Here is a 13,395-nt window from a genome sequence, read left to right on the forward strand (position 1 = left end):
GGTTTATCGTCGTACTTTATTCTTTGCAGTCCGACAAACACTCTTATGGTCCGTAAATGCATGACTCTTGGTTTGCACGTCACTTACGCATGCACGCCCGGCGCAAAGACGCTGGCGCGGTTGCGGGCACAGAGACTGACGCGACGGCGGGCGCGCGCCGCTTCATCCCTGGCGTGACGTCACATATCACGTGATGCAGCGATGATGGCGCCGCCGCCGCGTCGCGCGCGACGGCGCGAACCGAAGCGTGGAGGCCTCCGCCGGGCGACGTCCGACGGCGCGATATGAGGTCCCATCTGCAGCCGGTGTGACGTCATCACGTGACGTCACATCATGTGATCTCACTTCAAGGTCAATGGCGGCCACCGGCGGGAGGCGACCGACGGTGCGATATGAGGCCCCATCTGCAGCCGGTGTGACGTCATCACGTGACGTCATGTCACGTGACCCCACTTCAGGGGAAATGGTGGCTACCGCCGGGAGTCGCGCGGAGGCCCGAAACCTACGTTAATATACTTTGCATAAAACAACCAGCGGTTCGTTGTCTCCGACTCCGAAGCAGAAGTCGGACTTGGTTCTGAAAAAAATTCCGAATGGAGTTGATCTCACGAGAGATTTCTTCATCGTCCGATTTGAGCATAAGTACACTGCACCCTTGCCGCCAATGCGGTTACGCCAGCTAAGAGGAAGTGGCGTTCCGGAGAACTCATTAAAGGACAGCAAGACATTAAGACAGCCCTTTAGATTATCGTGCTCATTCCTTGGCCAGCAATGCAGGCGAATCAACGGCATCTGCTGAGACCAGGTCTCTGTACCCACGCTTTAGCCATTGCCATGTTATAGCTGTAGGACTAACACCGTGGCTGCGGTTTGCATTATATCGAGACGTGCGCCTCGCAGAACCGTTGTCTCCAGGATTTCATCAACGGGAAACTTGATGCGCCCCTTTCATAAAAGCTCGTGCCCTTGTTCTCTTCCCTCATGCCACAACGCAAACTCGCGGCACAAATGATCGGACTTGAGACGAGCCTTTGAAACACGCTCAGTTGGTCAAGACCAGCCAGGTCTAGCAGTCTGATGTGCTTGACCAACACTCACCCTGAAGAAAATGATAAGCGCTGCCACGAAGACGCCCACACTTTGGAGGAAGTCGCCGATGACATGTATGAGCGCGGCACGCACGTTGATGTTGCCCGTGCCCCTAGCCGTGCTACCCGCCGAGCTGGGCCGCGAGCCGCCCTCGACGTCAGCAACGCTGCCGTTGGCGGGCGTCTTGAGCTGCGCCTCGTCGACAGTCTCTGTGTGGCCTCCGTGCGAGTGGCCGTGGGGCACGCCGCCGACTTGCAGCGCCACGCCCATGCTGCGTGAAAGTGCGCACAAAGAAGCACCTATATGAGCGCAGCCATATGGCTTTTATTATACGGTTAAATGTTGATTCGACTATTGCATCTCAGCTTTGCTGTGTAAACCGTTTCCTACAGGTATCAAATGTCTATACGCCATATTTTGCACTTAGTTGACTGAGACGCTTGCTCGTAGAAACAGGAACTGAGATGCAAGGTACGAAATTCCTGTGAGCTCTCCTCGTTGACCAAAGGCCAAATAGATGTCCAGAGGATATCGAAAAGGAACAACACTCTTAAGATGTTCATAGACAAAAACAATTTATCCCAGCCTGTATGAAAAGAGCCTGGCTACGTCACTATTCCACCTCCAACACCACGTAGACTCACATGATGTTGACGAGTATTCCAATGCCGGCAGTGATTAGCATAATGGTGGCGTTAATCTCGTACTCTTGCAGAATGATCCTCTGCACTGCCATGTAGACAAGTACGCCAGTCACGACCCAGATGAGCAGCACAGACGTCACCGCACCGATCACCTCTGCAAGACAAGTAACGAGCGGAAAAACAAGGTTAAAGAACCTCCTACCAAAGCTAATCTCCTATCCTGCTCCTACTGCTGCACAGTAACACCTGACCGTAATAACGGCCTCGGACTGCGCAGTCTTGCAGAAATTATTGCAACCGAGTACGACTGGTGGAGTCGAATCTTAAATCAAGGCTAGGAACCTCCAGTAAAATGAGCCGAATTGTGCAAAACAAAGTTAAATAACCTTACAGTTTACCACAGTAACTTTCAACCTTGAATAGCGAAAACACGCAATGAAGATGCTATCATAATGTGCACATACCTGCTCGGTACCAGCCGAAGCTCATGCGCTTGGTGGGTGGCCGGTGCGCTAGCCATATGGAGAACAGGCTGATCATGAAGCTGGCGAAGTCCGTGAGCAGGTGTGCAGCATCCGTAGCAACCGCCAAACTGTTGGCCAGAAGACCACCTGGGCACCGGAAAACAAAATGGCATCGTAAATGTGGAGGTAATAGTAAAACTACCCTTTTGTATCTGGAGAATGTTCTTAATTTCCACTTCCTTCAAATGTACTATCAGCAACAAACCATGCAGATTCTATCTGCATTTCACCGCCCTGACGGATATAATCACCCTTTAAGAAGACCTACAGACTCACCGACGCCCCGCCGGGGTGGTGCAGTGGTAAGACGCCCGACTACTGTGCCGGAGTTCCCGGGTTCGAACCCGACCGCGGCGGCTGCGTTTCGATGGAGGCGAAACGAAGTGGCGTCCGTGTGCTGTGCGATGTCAGCGCACGTTAAAGATCCCCAGGTGGTCGAAATTACTCCGTAGCCCTCCACTACGGCTCCTCTTTCTCTCTTTCCACTTTCATTCCCACCTTCCTCCCTTCCCTTACGGCGCGGTTCGGGTGTCCACAGAACAAGTGTGACAGTTACTGCGCCTTTCCCTTCCTGTGAACCAATTTAACTTTAACTTAACTCACCGACAATTTCTAGGATCATGAAGAGTAGACACAGGACGCTGGCAAAGATGAGCTTTCTTCGCGCCAGGTGATCGACCTGGACACCGTCCGCAGTGTGGCAATGTTCCTCACTGCTTGCCTGGAAGTAGAAGAAAAACAGAATACGTACTAGACGTTTCGTTTTATTGCCACTGTTATTCGCGAAAGACAATCTGAAGCTAGGGCACTGATGACAGCGAAATACGAGCATATCCTTCCGTTGCTCGCTGCCCTCAACTAGATGCGAAATAAGTGTCTAGAACATGCGCATAACGCACGATTTGCAGCAAGCAAATAGGAGCGACTCAAGGAAACGACCTCTACTCGGAAAGGAGTGGAGGTCATCACCCTGTAGTGTTCGTGCACGCTTCAAAAGGATGTGCTCCTTAGCAGCGAGGGCAGCGTCCTCTCTTTGATTTTACCTTCTTTCTCTCTTTCTCTCTCTCTCACACACATGCACGCACGGACACGTGCACACATAATACATATATGTTTTCGAAGTAGTTTCCGTTGGCTCAAGACCTTTCCCCTAGCCCTCCTTTTCCCTTGAGTAAGGCAGGGCTCCTGCCGAAACGTCGACAATATGTCTATAAATTGACTCCCGAAGGGTAGTTAGTGGGCGGCTTTTACAGTCAAGAATTCTATTACTATTTCCGTTAATTATAATAGGAACGGGGAACAACATCGAGCTTTCAGATAAACAAAATTTGCATGAACTCCTGTTTAAATGCTGCAATCGAGTCCCCGCCACCGGATGTAACTCTGTGCTAGTTACTTTATTTGGACAATTCTAGCATGTCCATTGTAACATCCCGGCCTCAGCGGCCGCTTTTCGATGGAGGCGAAAAGCAAGGCGCCTGCGTGCTGTGCGATGTCAGTGCACGTTAAAGAACCCCAGGTGGTCGAAATTTCCGGAGCCCTCCACTACGGCGTCTCTCATAGCCTGAGTTGCTTTGGGACGTTAAACACCACTAACCAAAACGTCCATTGTGACATTCTCCGAGCATATGAGGTTGGTTTGGAGTGAATGGTTTGCCGTCACGACAGTTGATTATCAGAGACTGCACGCAGAAAGTATAATTTTATATTCTGCACATTTATCGCTTTAAAGCAAGCGAGGTAGAGGGTATCTGCGTCAGCGTTTTGGAATGATGGATTAAGTTTTATAGTGAAGCTGTGCGCAAACTTCTAGAAAGGAATCGTTTAAGTCAAGCTGCGGTGATGTTATTCCCGTTTTGGGGCCGAAAATTGTTTGCAGCCGACTGTGATTCGTAAGAACAAAGAACAAAAGGGCGTATAAAAATATAACAGCTGAAGATGTCTGACGCTAGAACAAAAGCTAAGCACCTTTTTTTTTTTTTTTTTTCAAATGAGTGTCACTGGTTTTTGCTGAGGCCCAAGAGAACACTGAACATTTGGCTGTGCGTCAGAGATGACAGCTGCGACATCCAACATCATATGAAAACTATTACACAACAGGAATACTCGAACACACACTGATCGTGCGATATGTGGAACCGGGGGCAATGACATCAGGTGCTTGATGTGCGAGAACACTGCTTCGTATACTCGTCCTTACAGGAACAGAGAACATCAAGGCTGCAGCAGTCAATGCGAATACTGCTTGTCCGTCGGCTTTGGAATACCCTCTGGCTGGCCAGTAGCCGGTTTAATTCCGCGTGCGCTAATGACATCCCCCAAGTACCGAAACCTGTTTTTGAAGGATTCGCACTTTTTTTTTATCTGATGACTCTGTGTGACAGTCGTTCTAGCGCCGCTTTTATGTACTTCAGACGCTTTTCTTTTAGGCGATCGTTATGCCATCAATGTAGCAAGTAACATGCAAAATCAATGTCGCAAATAACATGGTCAAAACCTTTCAGAATATTTTCATGATCGTTTGAAAGAGCGCCAGTCCTGGGGAGATATCAAAAAGGCGACATGCAGGCATTTTGTGCCAATTCAAAGATCAAGTAAGCTTTAGATTCCTCGTATATTTGACTTGCTGATAGCAGCTGTTTAGACCAATGTTCGAAAATTTCTGACCTTCCGCGAACTGTGAATTTTACTTTGAAAGCGGGTACATCTTGGAGTCCAGAATCCGGTCCAGAGTTGGTTTATATTCGCCACAAATTCTAACTGTCCATCTTGCTTTATTACTAAAACTATCGGAGCAGCATGATTGCTATTGGCGACGTGAGAAATGATGCTGAACGTCTCTGTTGAGAAGTTCGTTGAGAACTCGGCCTTTGTTCTTTGCACAGCGGTGAAACGTGCACTGGAAGTGCTTTCCGAAAATGGGACACACTGACATCTTTAAACGCGAGACTTCCCTGCTCCTCCGGTGCTGTTTCCAGCTCGCCTTCCAACAGCAGTGCTTTCAATGGTGTTGGCAGACAGCCTTGCGTCTAGGAAACTTGCAAAGATCATCAATTACGCCTCAGTATAGTCTGATATGCTGTAGACCATGGGTCTGAAGCACGTGGTCCGAGGGCAGCAAGTGGCCCGCCAGCTCCAAAACTTTCAGCCTTTGTTCAGAATACAAGTAATAACTTCACGAGTCAGCTTTACCGCCAGACTCATTTTCTCAGATAAAAGCCTCATCCTCAACCGCGGTACGCGTTCTTTGAGTAAATGGCAAGAGGCATTGCCACCGTAATCGGCGTGAACTTCCAACGAACGTCAACTGCATTAATAGAAAGATAACGGGCCCGCCCTCTCTTTAGAGTATAAATCTTTTTCCTTTAAGAAAAAGCGACTGTGGCACTGACCGTCGCACCCTTTAAGTAGCTTGTTTCAAGCCATCGTGTATGGCGACCGCACAGCGTTTAGCTAAAAACAAAACATATATAGTTCCGCATGTATTTATATTTTCCGATTCCTGGCCCAATACGGAAGAAAACATTTTCTCAATGCAGCCCATATAACTATACGTGTTTGAGGCTCCTGATGTTGACACGCCTATATATTTCCTCGTATATTAAATATACGAGGCCTAAATATAGATTTCCGCCTCGCGGAAGCAAGTAAAACGGAAGTTGCACTTTTGGTTATATTGAACCATCACATTCATTACACCAAGAGCTGTCCGTGTATAAGTCCTCAGTTGCTTGCTTGTTCGTAAGCAAAGGGATAATGAGAAAACAACAGCGACAGCAGGACTTACACACGTAACGGTCATCTTTACTAATGTACTCATGAGTCGGCTTCCTATATACTCTGCATTATTTGAACTTAGTCACCGCTCTATGATAAGTCAAGAGCTGTCGCTGCATCGTTTATTAAGGTCGCGGAGGCCGAAGCGTGCTCAACTGCTTTTTGAAATGTTAAGCTCTTGTCCTTGGTGAGCCGCTGCCTGTGAATGCCAATTTGCCACGTGTCACAGACAAAACATTCGCGACGCGAATAGGCGGGAAAAAGCAGAAATCGCAGCTTCGAGCCATGCTGAGTATCTCTTCCATTAAATGAGCCGTTGTCTGAGTTTCAAACTGCAAGACGCAATAAAGCTTCGTTGTTTCTTCAACGTCGGCTGCCATCACTGACAAAGGGTGGCTAAATTTTCCTTAAGATGATTGGCGTATCCGCATATCCACAGCAATCATGATTTAAACAGCTAGTACGTTTTCGTGTCGACTGGACTCACGAAGATGTCGACTTCAAAATTCTCGGGAATTTCCTTTATCCTCGTGTACGGCGACCGTCGCTGGTAGTGTGGCGTCGAATTCCTTGTCCAGTCGCCGAAGAGTTTCATTTGTCCCAGCTGGCAGGCCATCTTGCAATATCTCAGGTTCTGAAGCAAGGAGTTACTATATTCCACCGACAAAGGTTACTGGCCAGCTCCAGCGCCGCTATCAGCGATAAGCTAGAGAGAAATGCAAGGCGCTGCGCTTTATAAGGTCTTATCAAAGGGGTGTGTCCCTGTAATGCGCGTGCCGGTATCAAGTGAGGAGGATCCACTGGAGCTGCTCTCGCTAGAAGGCCAGTATACACTTGGTAATCGCGTTCTGACCCCTTTTAAAACCTGTGTACTGTATACTTGTCACACGGGTGTACCGCCGCACGCAATTACTTCCCATGAATGCCCAAATGCGAGGCTTGAACCGGCGCGAACGCCGCGAGGCTTTGGCCGCTGGGTCTGAGATCGTAAGCTTCTCGGTTTGCTTGTGGTGGTTGACATTTGCGGGTTCCCTGTTATTTTGACTGCGCTTCCGTCAGCGGCCATTTCCCACAAAGCATGCGCGCTTATGGCGGGTCCGAATTCGCCAAAATTGAAATTCACGCGAGCTACTATTAAATTGGTCGCCCATGATAGACTACCACGATAAGAGAACTGCGGATGATGTCGCGAGTTTAATAAAGGCGGCGAAACACCCGTCGCGGGCGCGCATGCTCCATAGCGAGCCGCCACTTATAGAAGAGCAGTCAAAACTAACAGGCCACCTGTTATCGTCATCCGAAGAAAACAGCGGGCCGCATGTATTCGGCACTGCGTCAAAAGCTCCGTGATGTTGAAGTCAGTCCAAGACCCGAGCTGTAGCCTTCGGTTTTGTTTATGGTTAAGGGGTACAACGTCCCAAAGCGACTCAGGCTATGAGGGACGCCGTAGTGGAGGGCTCCGGAAATTTCGACCACCTGGGGTTCTTTAACGTGTACTGACATCGCACAGCACACGGATGCCTTGCTTTTCTCCTCTATCGAAACGCGGCCGCCGCGGCTGGGATTCAATGCTGCATACTTAGGTTCGGCGATCGAGCGCCGTACACCAGTGAGCCAATGCTGCGGGGCCTTGCTTAGACTGCCGCTGTCACGTAAACCCCGCTTACCTATTAGGAAACCCGTTTGTTCCCGGTACCGCAGGAAATCGAACCCCGTACCTCTCGAATGTAAGACGGCCACTCGAACAGTAAAACAGAGCCAGGAGTGGGAGGATGTACGTTACAAGGCGGATGTGAATTATTTGATGGCGAAACGCATTACTGACTCTGTAACGAAACGGTTTGGCTCAAGACATTTTTATAAGCAATTCATCCCTAGACCATGCCGATTTAAATCCCCCGCCGGGGTGGCGAAGTAGTTACGGCGCTCGACTACTGTTCCCAAGGACGCGGGATCGAATCCCGGCCTCGGCGGCCGCTTTTAGATGAAGGCGAAAAGCAGGGCGCCCGTGTGCTGTGCGATGTCAGTGCACGTTAAAGAACCCCAGGTGGTCGAAATTTCCGGAGTCCTCCACTACGGCGTCTCCCATAGTCTGAGTCGCTTTGGGACGTTAAACCCCACAAACCAACCGATTTAAATATTGTACCCATAAAACAAGCGGTACCGGGACGCAATAGGGATCGAACTCAGCACCTCCCCAATGCTCTACCACAAGCCAACCACTTCGGTTAATGTCTATTTTTGGTTCCAAATCGTCACAGCGTAATCAAAGTAGAATTGGATACAATATTCAAATGCCACGTGCTTCTTTACGAATCCCGAAGCATTCTTCTGAGGTAATGTAGCTTTGTCGTCACGGAGATGTCACGGTCCCACAAAGGCCTTCGCGTACTATATGCCGCCCAAAACGCGCTAAATGTCGAAACACTTCTCAATGATTTTCCATCCGTCGTGTAGTGTAACATAAGGCGTTGCATCGCGTGTCACACACTCACTTTTTCATGGTGCAGCTAACAGCCACATATCGTGTGTCGCTCCCCTTCACCAGACAATACATTTCTGTGTTGAGTTTAAGCTGATATGTTTCAGAGATAACCAAGCTGTACAAAAATTGTGGGGGATACTATTTCTCGGTGATATCTGGTGATATGGAGCAATAAGCTGCACATGCTATACTCAAAATATCCGTCTACGTAAAAACTACCCGCGCTATCTGACCAGCCGATCTCATGCGCGTGTCCGTAGGAGAAATATAAAATGCCATGAGAGGCACAGTTTGAAAGAAAAAAAAAAGAAAAAAATAAGAAAAAAAAAACGAGCGGTAAGGTAGACTCACAGCCGTCATCACTGCGCAAGCAGCCAGAGCACTGAGAAGACCGAAGCAAAGTTTTTCGCTCGGAGGAGACCACCGAAGTAGCCAAGGCGGCACCGCAGAGATGTACTGGCTAGGGACACCTTCAGTCGTCGAACCGCAAGACTCAGTCACGTGTTCACAGTATGCGATCTCCACCACTCTCATGTGCTTCTCAGCAGCCCGTTGGCTTCGAAGACTGAGGGAGGGGGGTCTTCACTTGTCCTTCGCCCGAGAGATGATGCATGGAAAGGCGATCCGAGGAAGTGTTGCTGAAGCCGCCGTGCACTCGACGCGCACTGTTACCCGAGCCTCGGACAGACTTTGCGGAAAAAGAGTCTCGCCGGTGTAGCGGGAACGCGGCCATTGTGCGCGCGTACTGCTACGCGAAACCGCCCGATGTCTTCGTCAGGCACGGGCACGAACACGTTCAAACGAGCGAAAAAGACTTCGCTTGGTATTCCTGGTATACTTGCCCTTCCTGAAGTCTGCTTGCTTATTCACGTAAGCTTAAGACGACTCTACTTACATTGGCGTTTCAAAGAGTGGAAACGTTATGTTCCAAGTATGCAGTCAAATTTTAAACAAACATAGTCATATTATTGTACAAATCAGCGCACACTAAGGGCAAACTTTTTGTTTTTGTGTTGCAAACGAACAGGGAAGAAGGGAGATCTAGTTTACAGCGGTCATTTTCTCCGGCACCCTTATCACAGGTCATCCCGGTGACATTTTATTATTGCTAATGCGCACAAATCTAGGTCACATAATTAAACTAATGACTTAAAGTCCATATCTGAAGCCCAGCGGCGTTCCTAGCACTAGCAGCAAGCTCCCACTATTACAGTGCATTCTTTTAGGAGGGAATCGCATTTCCTCTCAAGACAATGAACATTAAGTATATATGTCACTGAACTCTCTTCTTTACCGTATATATTTGCATGTCGGTGTTAAGCGGTCATTAAACCTGGATTGTATTGGCTGCCACGGGCGATAAAAATTCAAAAAAACGCCAATTTTTGTTCATATTCACAAAAAATGTTAAAATCCGGACAAGAAAATTAAAATTCCCCAACATATGTTTCAAAGACAAAAAATAAAGTGCGATTGGGCAGTCAGCGATGCAGTAAGGATATTTCCGGTAAAAGGAGCCGAGATTTGTGTCCTTTTCTGCACAAGCAGGTGATTGTGAACTTGTTTTGTCGTATGTTCTGGATTATTCCTGCACAGTTTCACGGCTTTGGGAGCCCAGACATTTACGCTAACCACTACTTTCTTCTCTCGCGGTAGCGCAAGAGCCCCGTATCGCACAAAGCCGATGTCGGAGTTGTTCTCAGTTGTTGTAACGCGAAAATCAGTGCCAGCATGTTACACCCAGAGGAAACCCGCGATTGTACAGCGCTCCCGCAGTACAAAACAGTGTAACAGTTAAGGCTCCTCCATTTTTTAAAGGTATCGACAGGTCTTGATCCAGCCGCCCCTCCCTCCAATAGGCTGGTTGGCTGCACGTGACCTCTTCGCCGCCAAGCTCCGCCCAAAGGGTCCAGGGGTGCTCGCTGCGCCGCTGAAATGCACGGCGCTCTGCGCTTGCGAGATATTGGCCGATTAGTTAAGCAAAAGTACTTCACATGCCTCTATTGCAATTTTAGGAGTGTATGTGCAGTACTTATAGCTTAAGCGGACGCAAGAGTTACATCTCTGAACTCAAATTTTGAAGCACACGCGTGACATGCGGCTGCGCCGAGCTGCCGTGCTTTCGTCTGCCGGAACCGTGCGGAAGAAGTCATTTTCCATTCCTCGCGGTGACAATAACAGCAAAAGAAGGAAGCTATGGCCTCATGAGATCAGACGTAAGATTTTTATGGCCACGGAAAACACCCGACTATGCGAAGTGATTTCTGTCTGCTTAAAAAGCCGTTCGTTTGCCCGGGATGGCCTTTGTTTGGGCATGATAATTCATGAGCAAAATATCAAGAACGCTATGACTATGTAGCCATTACTTGTACTGTGGATGCCTAGTGAAAAGTCACTGCCGTGTCGCGCCCCCTTACTTTCCCCGAACAGATCAGGACTGCAATATAACGCGTGGAATCAATGGTGTCAAAATGCTCACAATGAAAATTCAATGCTTGATAATGCTTATTATGAAAATTCAGACCGTACATTGATTAGTTGATTAATATAAATGAAAAATAAAACATTGGAAAAACAGGAGGGTGCAAGTGTGTCAGAATGATCGAAATAAAAGGTCAATACTTACCTCTGCTAAATATCGGTGTATAAAGATTAAAAAACAAAAACAAAGATTTGTATCATAACAAAGTGTAAAATAATCAACCGTGTGTGTGTGAAACGCTATTGAGCCATTGTTTTAACGGTAGGAGTTTCGTGGCGTTGCATCGAAGTTCCGCTGAACGCTCACAGGGACTCGTCAAGTTTCAAGAGGCGGCATCCAAGCTTACTGGTGACATTATTGCCCGGCAGGCGAAGGAAAACAATATAAAGCAAATTAAGAATATAAAAGTGAGAAAATGTTATCCGTGAGCTTTGTATCGCATCATACCCGATTTTTTTTTTTTTTTTTTTTTTTTTGTAGTTGTTGGAAGATATACATGCATTGGTAATGTACAGCTGCAGAGAAACTTACTTTTTCTCCAAAATAAATATATTGGAATACTGTGTAAACGAAATAAACTGGAGCCAAAAAATGTGTTTAAAGCGGAGTATACTCAAACGGAAACGGTTACAAACGCAATGACGCCCATATTACATTAGAGCTTTGTGCGCAACGACGTTCTCAAAAGTTGCAGAAAACACGCAGTCTACTTATTTTTTAGCAAGGAAACGAGCCCAATAAGTTTACTAAAATATCGTTTCTACTTTAAGTTCGCCACTAACTTCAAAGCATAATAATGAACAGTTTTCTAACCGCTGTACTGATGCGAATGGTTCAGTAGAATGGGCTGGCTCGTTTACCGCCCGCGTTTTTTTTTTTTTGTGTGTGTGTGTTTATGCTGCACACGTATATTTAGATTATTATTCCGGTCTTTTGAAGCTTCTTGAGCAGGATAGGACACAAATCTGTTGAATTAACCGGTTTATGTGTGCACCGAGCGCGGCTTCATGAGTACGAAGCATGCACGAAAGAGTGCGACGCGTCGTCTGCTAGCGCTTTCCCTTGGACCCCTCGAGAGGACGCTCGAGTAGTTGTCGCTACCTTTAAAAAAATGGAGGAGCCTTAGTAACAGTGGCATAACACTGTAGTATAACCACTTAAAAGAGTCCTAACAATAATCAGATCATGCGCTGCCCTCAACTCTTTATAATGACCATAGAGGGCGCCACACTCCCACGGACGCTAACGGACGCGAGGGGCGCGGCTGAAAGCGAAGGTGACGCGGACCTGAACCTTGGCGAACTGAGTCTGAGCGTGTTCACAAAATAAAAAAAACGTCACCGTGTGGCTCTACACATAACCAGGCATTTACAGCTTGCACGAATGCAACCTAATACTTGCCTCCATCAGGGCCCTGTGCATCCTCTGGCACAAGAGCATGTGGAGTTGCAACCGCTACCACATGATGCGGGAGTTCTAGAAGTCGGTGCATGCACCTACACTGACATTCGAGAATGCGGCGATCTGGATCACGACTAGCACGGGCGTCTGGTTGGAGCGTCGACAGCGCAAGATTAGACGTGCTACGCTCGGATGTCATGGCCCAGTCGCAAACGAGGCTGTGCAAGGAGATATGCAAACCAGCTCATACCACACCCGTCTCCGCTTTATGCATCGCAACAGTTGGGAGTACCGTGTGTTCGAATACGTGGTTACAACATGCATCCGCAACCCCTGGACTCGCCGGATCTACCTAATGCTGGGCAGCTGAGGTACGGCGTCGAGTAGCTGCAGCCGAAGAAGCCATATGGCTGTCAGCCATCGAGGACAAATCCATCCTGAAATACTATGTGCAACACGAACAGGGTATCAGCTTCGTCGGGTGGTACGACAACACTGTCGGCGGTAGCTGCTCTTTGGGGCACGCGGGCCCCTCCGGACCCCTTATTACCACAGCAAGAAAGACCCGCCAGTGCAGTGCGTGATGTACAGGGTGTGCGTCAACAAATGTGAAATGATGGAGCACATAGTGCAATAGTGCACGAGCCTCCCAACGCCGCCACTGGAGGTAGTACACTTCTGGGGTTGCTCGGTTTTTGCCCTCACAAGGCGGCGACTCTTGCCACCGCAAAAAGCAGTCCTAGTCCAGTGGAGGTGACCAAGGGGCGATTAACTAATTGGCTTAACGCTGTGCATCGTCGGGGATATGTGTACAGTAGAATACCACTTGAGCGAACGTCATTTAAAAGAAGTATTCAGCTGTACGAACTCTCTTATATCCCCCACCGAAGCTCCACTGAACGCTATGGAAGCGCCTTTCATTTCAATGTATTACAGTTATTGCTCCTTTCAGTCCAAAGAACATTTCCCCCGTGGAAATCCTGTGCCTCCTAT

At 48.2% G+C, this 13,395-nt stretch overlaps 1 protein-coding gene across 3 annotated transcripts in view; it reads right to left on the reverse strand.

Moving 5' to 3' along the window:
• LOC146191115 (proton-coupled zinc antiporter SLC30A2-like) overlaps positions 1-13,395 on the reverse strand; it is a 95,418-nt gene that overhangs the window by 11,314 nt on the left and 70,709 nt on the right. For all 3 annotated transcript variants that reach the window (XM_084601594.1, XM_084601593.1, XM_084601595.1), the window contains exons 4-7: positions 2,861-2,978; positions 2,198-2,344; positions 1,734-1,887; positions 1,099-1,360 (exon numbers count right to left, since the gene is read on the reverse strand). In XM_084601594.1, the coding sequence (XP_084457720.1) occupies positions 1,099-1,360; positions 1,734-1,887; positions 2,198-2,344; positions 2,861-2,978 (681 nt within the window). The remainder of the gene's footprint in view (positions 1-1,098; positions 1,361-1,733; positions 1,888-2,197; positions 2,345-2,860; positions 2,979-13,395) is intronic.

Source organism: Amblyomma maculatum, chromosome 4 (assembly GCF_055883805.1).
Source record: "Amblyomma maculatum isolate TAMU_Amacu chromosome 4, ASM5588380v1, whole genome shotgun sequence".
NCBI lineage: Eukaryota > Metazoa > Arthropoda > Arachnida > Ixodida > Ixodidae > Amblyomma > Amblyomma maculatum.